Source organism: Canariomyces notabilis, assembly GCF_033297395.1.
Source record: "Canariomyces notabilis strain CBS 508.74 unplaced genomic scaffold N656scaffold_1, whole genome shotgun sequence".
Lineage (NCBI taxonomy): Eukaryota > Fungi > Ascomycota > Sordariomycetes > Sordariales > Chaetomiaceae > Canariomyces > Canariomyces notabilis.
The window spans coordinates 1,242,984-1,257,411 of record NW_027041823.1 but is presented as its reverse complement, the minus strand read 5'-3'; the positions used below and the strand labels follow the sequence as shown (position 1 = coordinate 1,257,411).

Here is a 14,428-nt window from a genome sequence, read left to right as displayed (position 1 = left end):
GTTGTTGTTGTTGTTGTTGTTGTTGTTGTTGTTGTTGTTGTTGTTGTTGTTGTTGTTGTTGTTGTTGTTGTTGTTGTTGTTGTTGTTGTTGTTGTTGGCGGGGGGGGTGGTGTTGGAATGACGGGATTCGGAGCGGGATGTGCGGCCTAGAGATGGAGAGTGGGAGAGTGACAGGTCTCGGGGCGCTGCCGAGGTACCTGCCAACGCCGGGTCGGAACCGTCATAGAGGAGAGGAAGGAAATTAGAGCCGAATCCGGCAACGGCCGGATCGCCGAGCGCTGCAACTGAGGTGATGGCAGCGTCGTCGTTTTCCAAGCTACTGGGCTCGTGGCCCATGCTCTGAGCGAGCTTAGCACGAGCTATCTCGTCGGCCTCGAGCGCGTGCTCGACCTCATATATAATCTCGGGCCATACGACGACGTAGGCAAATGTGCAGAGTTGCGTGACCCAACCGCCACGCATTAGCCAGGCAAGCATGGCCATGTAGACCGGGCGGTGAGCCTTGCTCGGACAGTGCAACTTGTAGGGGCGCGGGGCGACGCTCAGCTCTGCGAGGAAGTTGGGCAGCGCCGGAGAAATGGGGAATTGGCGCGCCCATTGGGCGGTCGCCTGGGGTAGCTTGCGCAGGTCGCAGTTTGGGCTCACGATGTACATGTCTCGAGCATGTAGGGGGGGTATGGCGATTGCCCGCCTCCAGAAGATGAAGTGCTGGGCGAATTTGCGCACCTGTGCTGGTGTGAGGACGTTGCTGGACTGTTGGCCAACTTGGTAGAAGCTGCGCTGCCATGTTAGCATCTCTGATGGTGGCGAGCTGTGACAGAAGCAGGCACTTACGAGAGGGTAGGCTTGCAATGGCGTACAAACTCAATCATGGCGAGCGTCGTCTCATCCGGATCACTCTGCAGTTCGGCAATGACGCGTTTCTCATCAACCATAAGCAGGAGGGCAAAGTTCTTGTCCAGAAAACCGGGCGTCTCAGCGGCCTCATCACCCATCAGTGAGTTGGCAGTAGTGAGCCAGAGGCCGCGCTGGCCTTCCTCGCCATCCTGGGGCAAGTCGGGTACATGGAATGGCACTGGGATCTGGACTGAGTGGGTTACCGCCCCCTCGAGCGTGTCTAGCTGCAGGGCGGCAATCCTGTTTTGGGACACTGCCTCGTAGATATCCTGCATAGACGCAGCCAAGGACGAGGCCGATAGTATCTCCTCCCAGAGGGAACTCATTTTGCTTTCTAAATTGGCTCAGTAGTCAGCGGCTAGGGCCAGACGGAATGGCGAATGAAGGCGGCTACTGACTATCTTCTCGGCCCTTCTCCTTGAGCGCCAGGATTCTCTTTGACTCTTTCCACACGAAGTCACTCCGCTGCTGGCAGTACTTGTAGGCCTTGTTGATCTTTTTGATCAAATGGGTAAACATTATGTCGACGAGAGCTTTGACCTCGTGTTTCTTCGGGTTGAGGAAGAAGACCAGGTTGAACATGGTCATGGAGCTCTTCTTGTCCTCCTTATCCTCGGCTTCCTCTGCCGACTTGGGCGAAAGCTTTAGCGCGTCTCTTACATCAACCTGGTCGGCCTCGTTTGCCACCTTGTCGCCGCTGCTCCTGGCCGACCCGCCAGCATCGGTCGGGAAGCCGTCTTCGTCGTCCTTGCTGGCCGTTGCAGTATCCCCTTGGGACCCCTGCGATTGCCGTTGCTTCTTGGGCGGCTTGTCTTTCTTCTTCTTCTTCCGCCACACACCGTTCTCGGGCACGTAGATGGGATATGAAACACAATAGATGGGGTCCAGGGACACCTGAAATAGCCTCTTGTGGTAGGCTCTGGCCGGAGTCAATATGTTCTCCAGGTCCTTCGTCGGAAAGCCGGCAACATGCTCCCATGGGACTATCTGGGTGCCGCTCTCGGTGATGAAGTGGTCGTCATGATTCCACTGGGCGAGCTCAGCGGCATGCAAAGCAGAGACGGCGCCTGTCTCGAATCGCTGATCGCGCGAGGGACGGCCGAGCGGGGAGACACCATCATCCTCGTCGACGTCGTCGGCGCAGTCAATATTCCGCTGGCAACCTTGAGCGGGCAGAATATGTGGTGGATAGTGGAAGACGAATCGAGGTCCATCACGGGACCGGTTGATGACAAGGGCCACGCCCAGGAAATTGGTCGTGTCCGGGAGAACGGGAAGCGCCATCACCAAGGGAGGTACCTAACTAGACTGCTAAGAAGACATGTTACACTGGGGTTAGGTAAGTACCTTAGACATTCAGACTCGCCACGCATTGGCATGTCCTCCATTCGGGCCCAACAAGTACCCTTTTCTGCCGCTGTGGGAGACGGTGTATTTTCCTGATTCGGAGTACGTTTTCAAACCACAGGAAGATTGAGATGGATTCCTGGCCTTCTTGCGCAAGGAAGAATAAGGTACGGAGGAACCAGGCTAAAACCATCTGGATTCTGGACGCAGGAGACCATCCCATGATCCCAACGGAAATCAATGTGGGGTTCTGCAAGACGCTTTGACCAGTGTCCATCATCTGGGCATCATGGCCAGGGGGAAGCCGTGCTAGCCAAGACGATGACGAGGGTCCACCTGGAATTTGTTGAAAGGGACAACAAGGTAATTGATCGTGTGAGCCCCGAAGCCCACACTACCAGGTAGACACCCACCTCAGGCACACCGAGCATCCCAACAGTCTCTCTCTCTGTGGAATTTGGGAAAAGGTTGTAGGTATTGTACAACTTGCTTCCTCTGTTTGACCTCTCATTGTCTTTGTTTGGGGTTATGAAATAATTACGGTACCTGGTAGTTACGGTACTTGGATACCTCGTGTCGCCTAATTCAACCCTTCAAAGCGGAGCTCTCTTGCATCGTTCAACTTGCCAGCAAGCACAATCCTTTTCCTCCTTACTCTCTCAATCCGACCTACTATGGCTGTCGGCCGCGAAAACGGCATCCATCCCAATGGGGGAGTAAACGGGGATGGGCATCACATCCGCTACATTCCACTTTCCTACGACAGTGCCGATTCCCAGCAATCCGCCCTCCGTTTGGTGTTCGCAATCCGCCCAGACTGGCAAGAGCCCGGGTCGAAGGTCGAGTTTGTGCGCTTTACTGATGGCATTACAAACACACTGCTCAAGGCCGTCAACAAGCGCTCCGGTCTCTCCAACGACGACGTGGACAGGGAAGCCATCCTGTTGCGGGCCTACGGCAACGGCACCGACGTCATCATTGATCGACTCCGCGAAACGCAGAACCATGAGCTGCTGATGCGGCATGGGCTGGCCCCGGAGCTTCTTGCGCGCTTCGAAAACGGCATGATGTATCGCTTTATCCAGGGCACCGTTACCCACCCGGAAGACCTGCGCAAGCCCGCCATATACAAGGCTGTGGCACAGCGCTTGGCCCAGTGGCACGCTGTTGTCCCCTGCATACCGGGACGGACCGGCCACAGCCGCAAAAACTCAAGAGCTGACGGCGGCCTTGCCTCGTTCGCTGACGCCGAATTCCAGCGGGCTCTGGACGGCGTCGCCCCGGGGAAGCCGCCGCCCAACGTCTGGACGGTGATGCAAAAGTGGATCTTTGCTCTGCCGACCGAGACCGAGGCTCAGCGGGCCCGGCAAGCTGCCCTGCAGACGGAGCTGACCACCCTCGTCTCGGAGCTGAGTCAGCGGCCGAGCCTCGGCGAGAATGGAGTGAGTAGTCCGGCCCCGGGAACGCTGAGAGAATACGAGAGAAGCTGCGGCTCCCCAAGCATGACTGACATACATGAAACCTCCTAGCTCGTCTTTGCGCACTGCGACCTCCTCAGCGGTAACGTGATTGTGCTGCCAAAGAGCAGCGCACACTCTGTGAATGGAGACAATAATAAGACGGCCGAGACGGTGACCTTCATCGACTACGAGTACGCCACTCCCTCGCCCGCGGCCTTTGACATTGCGAACCACTTTGCCGAATGGGGCGGTTTCGACTGCGACTTCAGTGTCCTCCCCACGCGCTCCCAGCGGCGCGAGTTCATCAACGAGTATATACACACATACTTTGCCCTCCTGGAGAAGAAGAAGCCCGGCGCGTCCGCTGGCGTCGATGAGGCCGTCGAGGCCGAGAAGCTGTTCGAGGAAGTAGATCATTTCAGGGGCGTGCCGGGCTTCTACTGGGGCATCTGGGCTTTGATCCAGGCGACCATCTCCGAGATTGACTTTGATTACGCGTCATACGCGGAGACCAGGCTGGGCGAGTACTATGCTTGGCGGGCTGAGGTGACTGGTGAAAGGCAGCGTTCCGGCAAGGAGATGCCGCTACGGGAGAGGAGATGGGCACAGGAGGAGTGAGTAAACGGTCGAATGCATGACCGGCATCAAAAGGCCTATTTCGTTCCGCCAAAACTTCTTGCATAATCACTGCATACTGCCCACGACGGGGGGACAGGACGGCGCCTCGGGAGTCAGCGTTTGTCATTCAGTTTCAACGGAGTTAGAGCATGGGTAAAGGGGGCAATCATTCAACATGGGCTCGGGCCCGCCCTCTCAAAAAATGCGATAGACGCATATATAGATAATTTGCCTTGACTTTTTTCCAACGTGGATCGCGAGATCTGCTACCCTCTGCACTCCTGGCATCTAAGTCTTCTATTAAAATCCACGGCCTGCCCGCTTCCGTGCTGGCTTAACCACGGCCCCCGAGGTAACCATCTTTTTATTATCCTTGGACGGTCCTGTTTTCCGGACCAGCTTGAGCTCCTCTTCTGCGTGCAGCTGGTCCTCCTGCCGCTTCTTGTCTGCCGCCATCTGCGCCTCAATCTCCATCTTCCGATTGAACTCGGTCTCGGTGATGCGCTTCTCCCGCGCCGAGTAGCCCTTCTCCTTGATCGAATAGAACACGCCTCCCAGGTCGGCCAGCCAGTGGGGGTCCACCGAGGTCACGGTCGACATGTACTCCTTGGACGTCAGGATCAGCTCGTGGTACACGACATAGTCCGGCAGGAACCCCAGCCCGTAGAGGGCGCTGGTCGGGTGCAGCTGCACCGTCACGCTGGTGCGCAGGTTGATGTACTCGCCGATGCCCTTGACCTTGGCCGCCTGGTGGTAGTAGCCCGAGCAGATGCACTTGCGTATCACGTCCCAGTCGGTGCCGCAGCTGACCATCTCCATCTGCTGCATCTTCATGATGTCGAGCAGCTGGTCGCGCACCTCCTTGGCCCGCCGCAGGGACTTGGAATGCAAAAAGTGCCGGACGCACCAGCCGTCGCTGTAGCCGTTGGCCTTCCACTGCGTGTAGACGTGCAGATACGTGAGATGGTCCGACTCGGGGACGAAGAACTTTTCGCGAGCCGCATCCGACTCTTCTTGCCGCTCCTTGGGCCTGTAAAAGACATTGGGGACCGAGAGCATTGAGACGATGGTGACCATCTCCTCGCTGCAGCCGTATTCTTCCGACATGATCAGGAGCTTGGCCAGCGACGGGTCCATGGGAAAGGCGTTCATCTTGCGCCCGAGTTCCGTGAGCTCGCCGAGGTTGTCGAGAGCGCCCAGGGCCCACAAGTCGAATAGCGACGTCGTAATGGTGTCCTGTGGCGGCGGATCCATAAAGTCAAAGTCGAGCAGGTCCTTGACGCCCAGCGATTTGAGGAGGAGGACCGTATTGCTCAAGTTGGTCCTCTGGATTTCGGGAATTGTCTGGATGTACATCTCGTCCCGGAACGCTTTTTCGGTAAAGAGACGGTACGCCTGGCCGGGTCCAGTTCGCCCTGCGCGGCCGGCGCGCTGGGCCGCGTTTGCTTGCGAGATGGGCGTGATCTGGAGGGTATCCATACCCATTCGTGGGTTGTAGACCTTGAGCTTGGAGTACCCGGCGTCCACCACATACATGATGCCGTCGACTGTCAAGCTGGTCTCGGCAATGTTTGTCGCCACGATGCATTTCCGAACCCCTGGAGGCGCCCGGTCAAAGATCTTGGCCTGCAAATCCGCAGGCATCTGACTGTAGATTGGGAGTATGCTCAGTTTGGGCGGGTCGTTGAGTGCGTCAAGCCGCTCCCTAACCAGTTCGCACGTTACCTCAATGTCTTCTTGGCCCGTCATGAACACAAGAATATCACCAGCCGGCTTCCCCACGTGGATAGCTAGCACCTGTTGCACAGCTTGGTCGACATAATCCTCCACGGGTGACCGGTGGAACATGATATCTACCGGGAATGTCCGCCCGGGGATGGTGAACTCGGGCGCGCCCCCATAAAAGTCGGAGAAGCGCTTAGAGTTCATCGTGGCAGACGTCACAATCAGCTTTAGATCGCGCCGTCTCTGCAAGATCTTCTTAAACAGTCCCATCAAGACATCCGTGTTGAGGGCTCTTTCGTGCGCCTCATCCATGATAACGCACGAGTACCTATCCAGGTCTGGCTCGTTTAGGGATTCCCGAAGTAACACGCCATCTGTCATGTACTTGATGACCGTGTCCTTGCTGGTGCAGTCCTCGAAACGGATGGCGTAGCCGACGGTGCTGCCGAGCTTCACCTCCATTTCCTCGGCGACACGCTTAGCGACACTCATTGCGGCGACTCTCCGAGGTTGTGTGCAGCCGATCATGCCTCTCTCGCCGTAGCCGTCCTCGTACAAGAATTGGGTGAGCTGCGTCGTCTTACCAGAGCCTGTCTCTCCAATCACAATGACCACTTGGTTGTCTCGGATGACGCGCAGCAAGTCTTCTCGTACAGCAAACGCGGGAAGAAATTCGCGTTGCTCTCTCAGGGTCTTGCTTTGACTAAAAGTGCTTGCGCCTTCGGACTTTTTCAGATGCTCGCTGAACTTGTTGGAGTTCTGGGCCTTGGAAGAATCCTCGCTGGCGATTGGAAGTGCGCTGTCCGTGTCGGTTTCCTTGATGCCCATGAGATTACCTAGCGCAGTTCCTGCCATACTTGTAGCTTCCTGGGTTTGTCGCGCGCGCTCGCGCTGCTGTCTCCGTTCCCTGACGACCTTGCTGCCCTTTCTGCTGAAGACGGCCATGTCACTCGAGGGGTCCCGGACCGCGGGGACCGGGTCGAGCTGCTTGGTGAAGACTGTCCGTCCGTCCAGGAAAGGCGGGCGCAGATCGTGGACCAGGAGATGCACGCGCGTGCCCTCCTGGTCATCCTCAAAATCATGGCCCATATCTCTCCGCTGCGCGACGCCCGAAGTGAGCATCCGGTTGGTCTCCCAGGCATCGACATCCTTCTGCTTCTGTATCTGGCGGGCGCTCATCCCTCGCGAGACCTGGCCAATCCTTTTCTCCATCAGTGCAGCCTCCCTCTCCTGCGCCTCCCAGCCGGCATCACCGAATGGGTTATGCGTCTCGTCGCCAAACGTATGTCCGCCGAGGTCATCATCACCGCCATACCAGTCGCGATCCAGCGCATTCACGGCATCCTGGTCGTCCACTCCCGCCTCCGGGCCGTCGAACTCACGCTGACGCGGCGTTGCGGCGCCAGAGAGACGGGACCCAGCGCGGGGAGTTGCACTTTGGGATTTAAAAGTGCCAGCGCCATTGCTCCGACTATGGCTGCGCGATGGGAGATTGTCGAATCTATCGTCGGAGCGAAGCGGGTTGAAGTCAAGCTTCCTTCGCTTGCTGGAGCGGTCGTCTTCGTAGTCGCGGACCATAATGAGGCGCTATTACATATACAGGCCGCTTTGCCAGAACCAAACACCCCGATTTGTGTCGCCAAGGAACTCGTCAGGCGATTTTTGTGTTGACTCTGGCTGACACGACGGGTTTAAGATCCGTGGTTCAAGCAAACCACGGCAGTTAGGGCATCCCTGCTAGGTAGATGTGCTGAAGCGTATTGTACGTTACACAGGGTGCGTAATGTTCCATTGATACGGATACTTCGTACCGACGTTACACACCTCACCCTGGGCCACAAGCTCCAGTTAAGCCCCGGATAAGATAAGCCCCGCTGTGGTCCCACTAAAAAGTTACGACGAAATCTTCCAAATCTACGGCAGTTGTAAAATAAACTGCTGCGGTTCTGCTCAGAAGGTATATACCTACATCTCTTGAAAGGCGCGCCCGTAATCTTAGGATGTCGTCCATGATTACGACAACCACCTGGGTGCCCAGGGGGTTTGCCGCACCCTTCCCGACAAAGTACAATTTCGACGAGGAAGAATTCGAGCGCATCGCGGCTTTGGCGAAGCTTCAACTTGACGATGCCAAAGAAGATCTAGAGGAGGCGCAAGAGGAAAAAGCAGAGACCGGGACAAAGGATGCTTCAAAAAAGGATGAGCCCTCTGCCGCCGAAAAAGCTGACGATGCCTCAGAGTCCGTGGCCCTGTCACAAACCAATCCTAGAGCCCACCACTGACTTTCCTCGACAGCATCGAGATCGACGACGACCTAAAGGAATACGATCTTGAACATTATGACGATGACGATGGGGACCAGGGCGAGGGCCAAACCATGGGCATGTTTGGGAACGTCAAGTCACTGGCTTACTATGAGTCTAACGAGGACGACCCCTACATCACGCTCAAAGATGATCCTGAAGACGATGAAGAGGAGCGGGAGGAATTGCAAATTCTCGCGACCGATAACTTACTATTAGCCGCCAAGGTTGAGGATGAGCTCGCGCATCTGGAGATTTATGTGTACGAGGATGAGGCCGACAATCTCTACGTCCACCACGACATTATGCTTCCCGCGATACCCCTATGCGTTGAGTGGTTGGATATCCCCGTCGCAAAGCCGGATGTTCCAAAAGATTCGACTGCAAACTTCGTCGCAATCGGCACCTTCGACCCGGATATTGAAATCTGGGACCTTGACACCGTGGACTGCATGTATCCAAATGCTATTCTTGGCCAAGGGGGGAACGCCGAGGAGGACAAGAAGAAAAAGAAGAAGAAGAAGAAGTCGAAGAAGGCAAACGACGAATACCACGTCGACGCCGTGTTGGCCCTCGCTGCCAACAGGAAACACCGCAATTTGTTGGCATCAGCATCGGCAGACAAGACGGTTAAGCTATGGGATCTCCACACGGCCAAGTGCGCGAAGTCGTACAGTTATCACACCGACAAGGTCTGCTCACTGGCCTGGCATTCAGTCGAGTCAACGGTGCTGCTCAGCGGCAGCTATGACCGCACAGCTGCCATCGCCGACATGCGCGCCCCCGGTGAGCAGCCTATGAGGGTGGGCGTGGAGAGCGATATCGAGAACGTGAGGTGGGACCCTCATGACCCCAATCTTTTCTACGTCTCGACCGAGCGCGGCATTATCCACCACTTTGACGTCCGAAACGTGTCCAAAGATCCCTCGGCGGGCAAGTCAGTCTGGAAGCTGCAGGCGCACGATGAGTCGGTATCTTCGTTCGATCTCAACCCAGTGGTCCCAGGCTTCATGGCAACCGGGTCAACGGACAGGACCGTCAAGCTGTGGAATATCAGCTCAGAAGGGCCCTCACTTGTGGTCTCACGCGACTTTGACGTTGGCAAGGTGTTTTCTACCACCTTTGCCCCTGATCCCGAAGTTGCCTTTAGACTTGCAGTTGCCGGGAGCAAGGGGACTGTGTCTATATGGGATACGAGCACAAATCCCGGCGTCCGGAAAGCTTTTGCTCAAAAAATTCCCAACAAGCCTGTTGGAGAGGGCGAGGTGGAGGATCGTTTGGTTGGCGTGGACGACGACGAGAGCAGCAGCAGCAGTGAGGAAGAGGAAGAGGAGGGCGAGGAAGGCGAGAATGGAGTCGGATCAGGCGGGGATTCCATGGATGAAGATGAGGACTAATGGCCTGTCCAAGCCCTATCAATCGCATGAAACCGTGTAACTGAAAAGCCATTCTGATCGTAACCGGCCACGATGATTTTGATCGCTCTCTCGCGCAGCCCCGGTGTCTGAGATGGGGCCGACTCGAATGCAAGGCCTCGGGAAGCACCTTTTGCATGGTATGGCATAGCGCTTCCTCTTCTGTGCATGTACGTCCTCCTTCATGAAAATGTTTGTGTATGGCTCGAATATGGCGGTAGAGTTCCAAACCAAGTCTTGATCAAGCTTCTTGCTCGGTCGATACGAACATCAACAAGGTTTGAATGCCACACGAGCCACAAAGCACCCAACCTCCTTGGGTTGAGCGCATAGTTACATACGTAAGAATTTACATACGTAAGAATGGGAAAGACGGAGCCAATTCATGCATCACCCTAACTTTCCCGGGATCTATGGTTTCATGCCGGCATTGACTGATTGACAAATGTGGAGTTTTTGTTCCGATCCGCCCACAGAACCAGATGGACGGAGGTTCTTTCTCCAACAACACGGAGCCATACGGTTTGAGAGAAACGATCCTTGAATTCCCATATGTGCTCCATAGTCATGCATTGTATTATTGTGCATGCTGTTCAGGAGGCTCTGAGATAGTCGCAAAATCTGATTACCTTGATTCCCGCGTCACCGAAATGACAACGATTCTGCTCTTGGTTCAAGTTAGGAGGCCGGAGGTGGCTTTCCTTACACAGTAGAGGCGCGGCCGGGGCACCTCCGCATGGCATGGCCCGGGCATGGGTCCCGCATGCCGAACGCCAACAAATCCACCGGAGCTAAAGGTTAGCGCAAATCCACGGACCCAGAAACGCTCTCGGGTAAGATCCCCACGAAGTGATCGGCTCCTTGACAGTCAAAGCCGGTTTTCAGAATCAGCCGCGCGCGCACGGTGAAGAGACAAGACTTGCCGACGCGCCCTGATGGCAGTTCTTCGAAGGGGGTTTCAGCACAGATGGTTTTTACGCATTTCCAGAAGCAACCGCCAGGACAGAACACCCGACCAATCAGTTCGAAGAAGAATTTTTAGCTCCGTTTCAACTACAGGAACAATGGAAAACGCAGAATCAGGGAGGGTGGGGCGATTGGTCACCAGCCCTTGTCACTGCACCCACAGCACCGTGTGGACAACCTATCAGATGACGTGGGAGAGTGAGAAACGTCGAGCGCCCCGGTTAATCTACCTGAGCGAGTCGTCCTCAATCATCAGGGTGCCGAGGGTGCTCGAAACCGGAAGCGTATGTCCTCCATCTCTTTCTGCTTGGATTTGAATATGAGTTACCTTAATATAGATCCCGTTCGTGCTGTTGGAAACGTGGAACCTCGTTCGGGTCATCCACAAGGGTGATGAGGTTTGCCGTGTCATTGGAAAAGTGCAGAAGTGCCCAGATGCAGGAACGCAGGAACAACGCCTCTCACACGCGGCCCACCATTGCCATGGTCAGCCAATCCAGCCTATGAGGGAAGGTGGCGATCACTGACATGCAGCAGCCACAAACCCCGGTTCTTTGGCGCCCGACGCATGCCCCACAGAAAAATGAACGCTGTCAGAACTCAGAACTGCCGTCCGATTCTGTTGATAATACAGCATAAGCACAAATAACTGCCATGATCTCCATAATTCAAATCAACTACACGAAAACGGAGAGCTTGTATATAAGTATGACGCTCAATTGCCGTCCATTCTGCTTAAACATATAAAAGTACCGTACGGATGGTGTGCACTGCTTTGCGATCATTGAAGGCGCTGGTGTTCTTCTGATTGGCCTGGTTGGACGGCTCGAGTGAAAGGCCAACCAGAATGGCAGGATAAAGTCAACCTGGCCCTCCGAGCAAGGATTATTGAACACGCCTCCTTCGATTGCGGGTCTTCGTTGCGATCGCCACATCCCAAATTCAGTTGTAACTTGTAAGGCCCTGACCGAATGGTCGGGGGAACAGATCCGCAGGTTACAGCGCCAGCAGTGTAAGGCAATGGAGAGGGCAAGCCATGGAGAGCTGCAAAAGTTGGACTAGTACCGATACAATCTCCAGTATATCACTTTATGCGAGCTGAAAGGTACCGGTGACCTATCTGACTTGGCCTGCTCTCACCACAACAGTTAACGTAAGGTTGTGGCTTTCGCCAAACCCTCAACCTAAACCCTTTAATGTTTCTCCTCCCCACGGGCTAGCCACTACCTTTCCCTCCCCCCACGGCCGACCCCTTGCGTCGCGACGACTCTCCTTCAACATTCCTGATTGAACTTCTCAGAGTTCCTCATCGCGGGCTCATTTGGACTCTAGAAGCGATTACACTCCTTTAGTCTTGATGCTTGACGTGTCCCAACCGCCTCCCTGACCGCGATCGCCCCACGATCAATACATTCCCTCTCCCAAAAGGCTTGCGCAAACTTATACCAGCGGCATTCAGGACCGTTGATACGGACTGGCTCCGAAGCGCCATCAAATTTCAGACCATCGCCGGCTGTTATTTGAAATCCCGCCAACAGCCATTTCCATTCGCGACTTTCTTTCTTTCCATTCGATTATTTTCGTTCGATTCGATCTACAAAGGTACCCAGTTGGGCCAGACCTTTCTTTCATCTGGGTTCCTGGTGCACTTTTACTGCGACAGTCCCAGCAACTGTTTGAGCAACATTGCGACCATAGTGTCAGAGCCATCCAGGCGATTTCTTTCAGTTTGCCCCAGAACTGAATTTGGGGTATAACCTTTCAAGAGGTGTGTATGGAAACGTGCACGAGGTCACCCAGCGCAACATCACACCCATCTTAAATCACAGGACTCACAGTCACATTTCTAACGGGTTTTCACCAGTTCAGGAACAAGTCCAGTCTCTTAAGCTTGTCCTTCCAATTCTGGTGTTAAGCACAGCATTTGGCACCTCGCATCCTCCGCCCTCAAATCTCCACGCTTGAGTGCAGAGGCGAATCCTCCATACGGTGGAACACTTCCGCCTGGACATTTCCTGTCGAGGCGTCAGGTGTGCGTCCAAGTTCGCCTTTTCACTCATTGTCGCTTTGTCAACGAGATTTACCGTGGGCCAGGATTCAACAAAATGTCGATTGCCAGGGCGTTTACGACCCGGCGGGTCAAACAGAGTCTTCAAACCTCTGGGATAGAGCAAAACCCGCAACGCGGCAACATGAGAAATGGGTCGGTCGGTTCGATTCGCCACAAGATTTCGAGCCCAGTTGAGCTCATCCACACCACCAACATGTTGTCATACAGCGCGCCAGATATCATCCCAAAGTCGGCATCTTCAACGGGATCCTCTCACAGGTCTGATGACGACATGTCAGACAGCGCGCACACCAGTGGCACGACTCCACCTACCAGTCCCGACATTGAATCGTCTCCAAAGCGGTCACTGCCTTCGAAGAGGATACTGTCGCCGGAGCCGACTCATCTTCCGAGCTATTTCACCGCACCTGCGCAGACAACCGAGCCCGCTCCGCGCTCCGAGGCACCTGTTATCCCTCAGCGCGCCGCGTCGCACTCCAAGACGCCACCAAAAACCCTAGTCCGGCAACGTTCCGCCTCTGGAATGTCGGGGCAGTCTCAGCGCACCGTTTCAACTAAGGCAAGCCTCACATTCTCAAGGTCTTCATCGAGTAGCACGAGCACAGCAGCCACGTCCCATAGCTCGACACCCTTCCAGCATAGGTTCAAGATCTCTGGGCCCATTGGCTTGCCTCCTGCCGTTTCATCGATAGAAGCCCCGACGCCTCCGCAGGTTCAGCACCGCGGAAAAGACTATCCACAGTCTGAGCACCCATTCGGGCCTGAGCTTGCGCAGGTGTCGGAGATCGCCGAGGAGTACGGTGTGAAGGAGCACGTGAATGACACAGAGGAAGAGCTAATGCTCGCCAAGGGGTTGCTGAAGTTCAGCGCTGAAGAGTACCTTAGCGAGCTTCAAGGCATGCTTGCCGATTTTTTCCCTCAGCCCGACTCGAGCCCGACAGTGGATTGGATTTGACGGTAACACGGCGTTTTGTCCTGCTGTGCAAGCGCATGACACAACCAATATTCTCTGTACATATTTTGCCGCATGCTGTTGAGCTCCGGAATTGCGAGGCGGGCGTGCTTGGCAAATCCCCGTATCTGAGGATTTGACCAATGCGGACCTGGTATCAGCAAGGGAGACTGAGGGCTGTTTTCTGATGACACATATGGGAGGTTTCTCAATCTTGCTGGGTGGCACTTGGGGCAATCAAGGGAGCTGCGATGTTTTTCTGCACACCAAAGGGATAGGGGGTAGATGACCAAGCCCCCCAACCTGCTGTCTTTTTCTTTTCGGGGCAGGCAACATTAGGGGTATGGCTTGGGAAAACGAGTGGGCACTGGCGGCGTTGTGCAGACACCCCCTTACATATTTTGTTAGGCCGTCTTCGTTGTTTTACCCCGATGATATGAGGAATGGCAATAAACGTTGCTTCATTTCGTAACTCACGATGTGCAGTTCACTAGATTTTGTGTTCCTCGCCTCATAGAACTCGACTTATTGGACCTGTGAGAACATCGACCTGGCACGCAGTGTAGATCCCGAGACGATGGGAAGATGGAGGTAAGGTTCATCCAAGCGGGCTAGAGCCGCCAGACCTACATGCAGTTCATCGACTTCCTGACAGACACTTGTCCCATGGAACA

At 55.1% G+C, this 14,428-nt stretch overlaps 5 protein-coding genes across 5 annotated transcripts in view; 3 read left to right on the top strand and 2 right to left on the bottom strand.

Annotated features, from left to right (window-relative positions):
- Nucleotides 1–2,419, bottom strand: part of N656DRAFT_773476 (uncharacterized protein) — a 3,585-nt gene extending 1,166 nt beyond the window's left edge. The window contains exons 1-3 of the mRNA XM_064814070.1: nucleotides 1,296–2,419; nucleotides 835–1,231; nucleotides 86–775 (exon numbers count right to left, since the gene is read on the bottom strand). Coding sequence (XP_064674931.1) covers nucleotides 86–775; nucleotides 835–1,231; nucleotides 1,296–2,181 — 1,973 coding nt within the window. The 5' untranslated portion in view covers nucleotides 2,182–2,419. The remainder of the gene's footprint in view (nucleotides 1–85; nucleotides 776–834; nucleotides 1,232–1,295) is intronic.
- A 186-nt stretch (nucleotides 2,420–2,605) lies between these two features.
- On the top strand, nucleotides 2,606–4,435 carry N656DRAFT_773475 (kinase-like protein). The gene is made up of 2 exons (XM_064814069.1): nucleotides 2,606–3,686; nucleotides 3,774–4,435. The coding sequence occupies exons 1-2, from the start codon at nucleotides 2,919–2,921 to the stop codon at nucleotides 4,320–4,322; spliced, it is 1,317 nt and encodes a 438-aa protein (XP_064674930.1). The 5' UTR covers nucleotides 2,606–2,918; the 3' UTR covers nucleotides 4,323–4,435.
- A 187-nt stretch (nucleotides 4,436–4,622) lies between these two features.
- Nucleotides 4,623–7,777, bottom strand: N656DRAFT_833676 (P-loop containing nucleoside triphosphate hydrolase protein; the record flags this gene model as incomplete). Its single annotated transcript, XM_064818694.1, has 3 exons — nucleotides 6,324–7,777; nucleotides 5,181–6,290; nucleotides 4,623–5,150 (listed from the first exon to the last, which is right to left on the bottom strand). Exons 1-3 carry the CDS (start codon nucleotides 7,623–7,625, stop codon nucleotides 4,623–4,625), a joined length of 2,940 nt encoding a protein of 979 aa, XP_064674929.1. The 5' UTR covers nucleotides 7,626–7,777.
- Nucleotides 7,778–7,946: 169 nt separating this feature from the next.
- Nucleotides 7,947–10,082, top strand: N656DRAFT_773473 (WD40 repeat-like protein; the record flags this gene model as incomplete). Its single annotated transcript, XM_064814068.1, has 2 exons — nucleotides 7,947–8,286; nucleotides 8,343–10,082. Coding segments are annotated over exons 1-2 (1,565 nt in total), but the record flags the coding sequence as incomplete, so codon positions are not given.
- Nucleotides 10,083–12,598: 2,516 nt separating this feature from the next.
- On the top strand, nucleotides 12,599–14,203 carry N656DRAFT_773472 (uncharacterized protein). The gene has a single exon (XM_064814067.1). It carries the CDS (start codon nucleotides 12,837–12,839, stop codon nucleotides 13,755–13,757), a length of 921 nt encoding a protein of 306 aa, XP_064674927.1. The 5' UTR covers nucleotides 12,599–12,836; the 3' UTR covers nucleotides 13,758–14,203.
- Nucleotides 14,204–14,428: the final 225 nt, after the last annotated feature.

Excerpts from the sequence above, each read along its gene's own strand:
- N656DRAFT_773475 (XM_064814069.1), top strand. The coding sequence starts at position 2,919 with ATGGCTGTCGGCCGCGAAAACGGCATCCATCCCAATGGGGGAGTAAAC. Across the intron at positions 3,687-3,773 it reads CGAGCCTCGGCGAGAATGGA|CTCGTCTTTGCGCACTGCGA; the intron begins GTGAGTAGTCCG and ends GAAACCTCCTAG.
- N656DRAFT_773472 (XM_064814067.1), top strand. The coding sequence starts at position 12,837 with ATGTCGATTGCCAGGGCGTTTACGACCCGGCGGGTCAAACAGAGTCTT.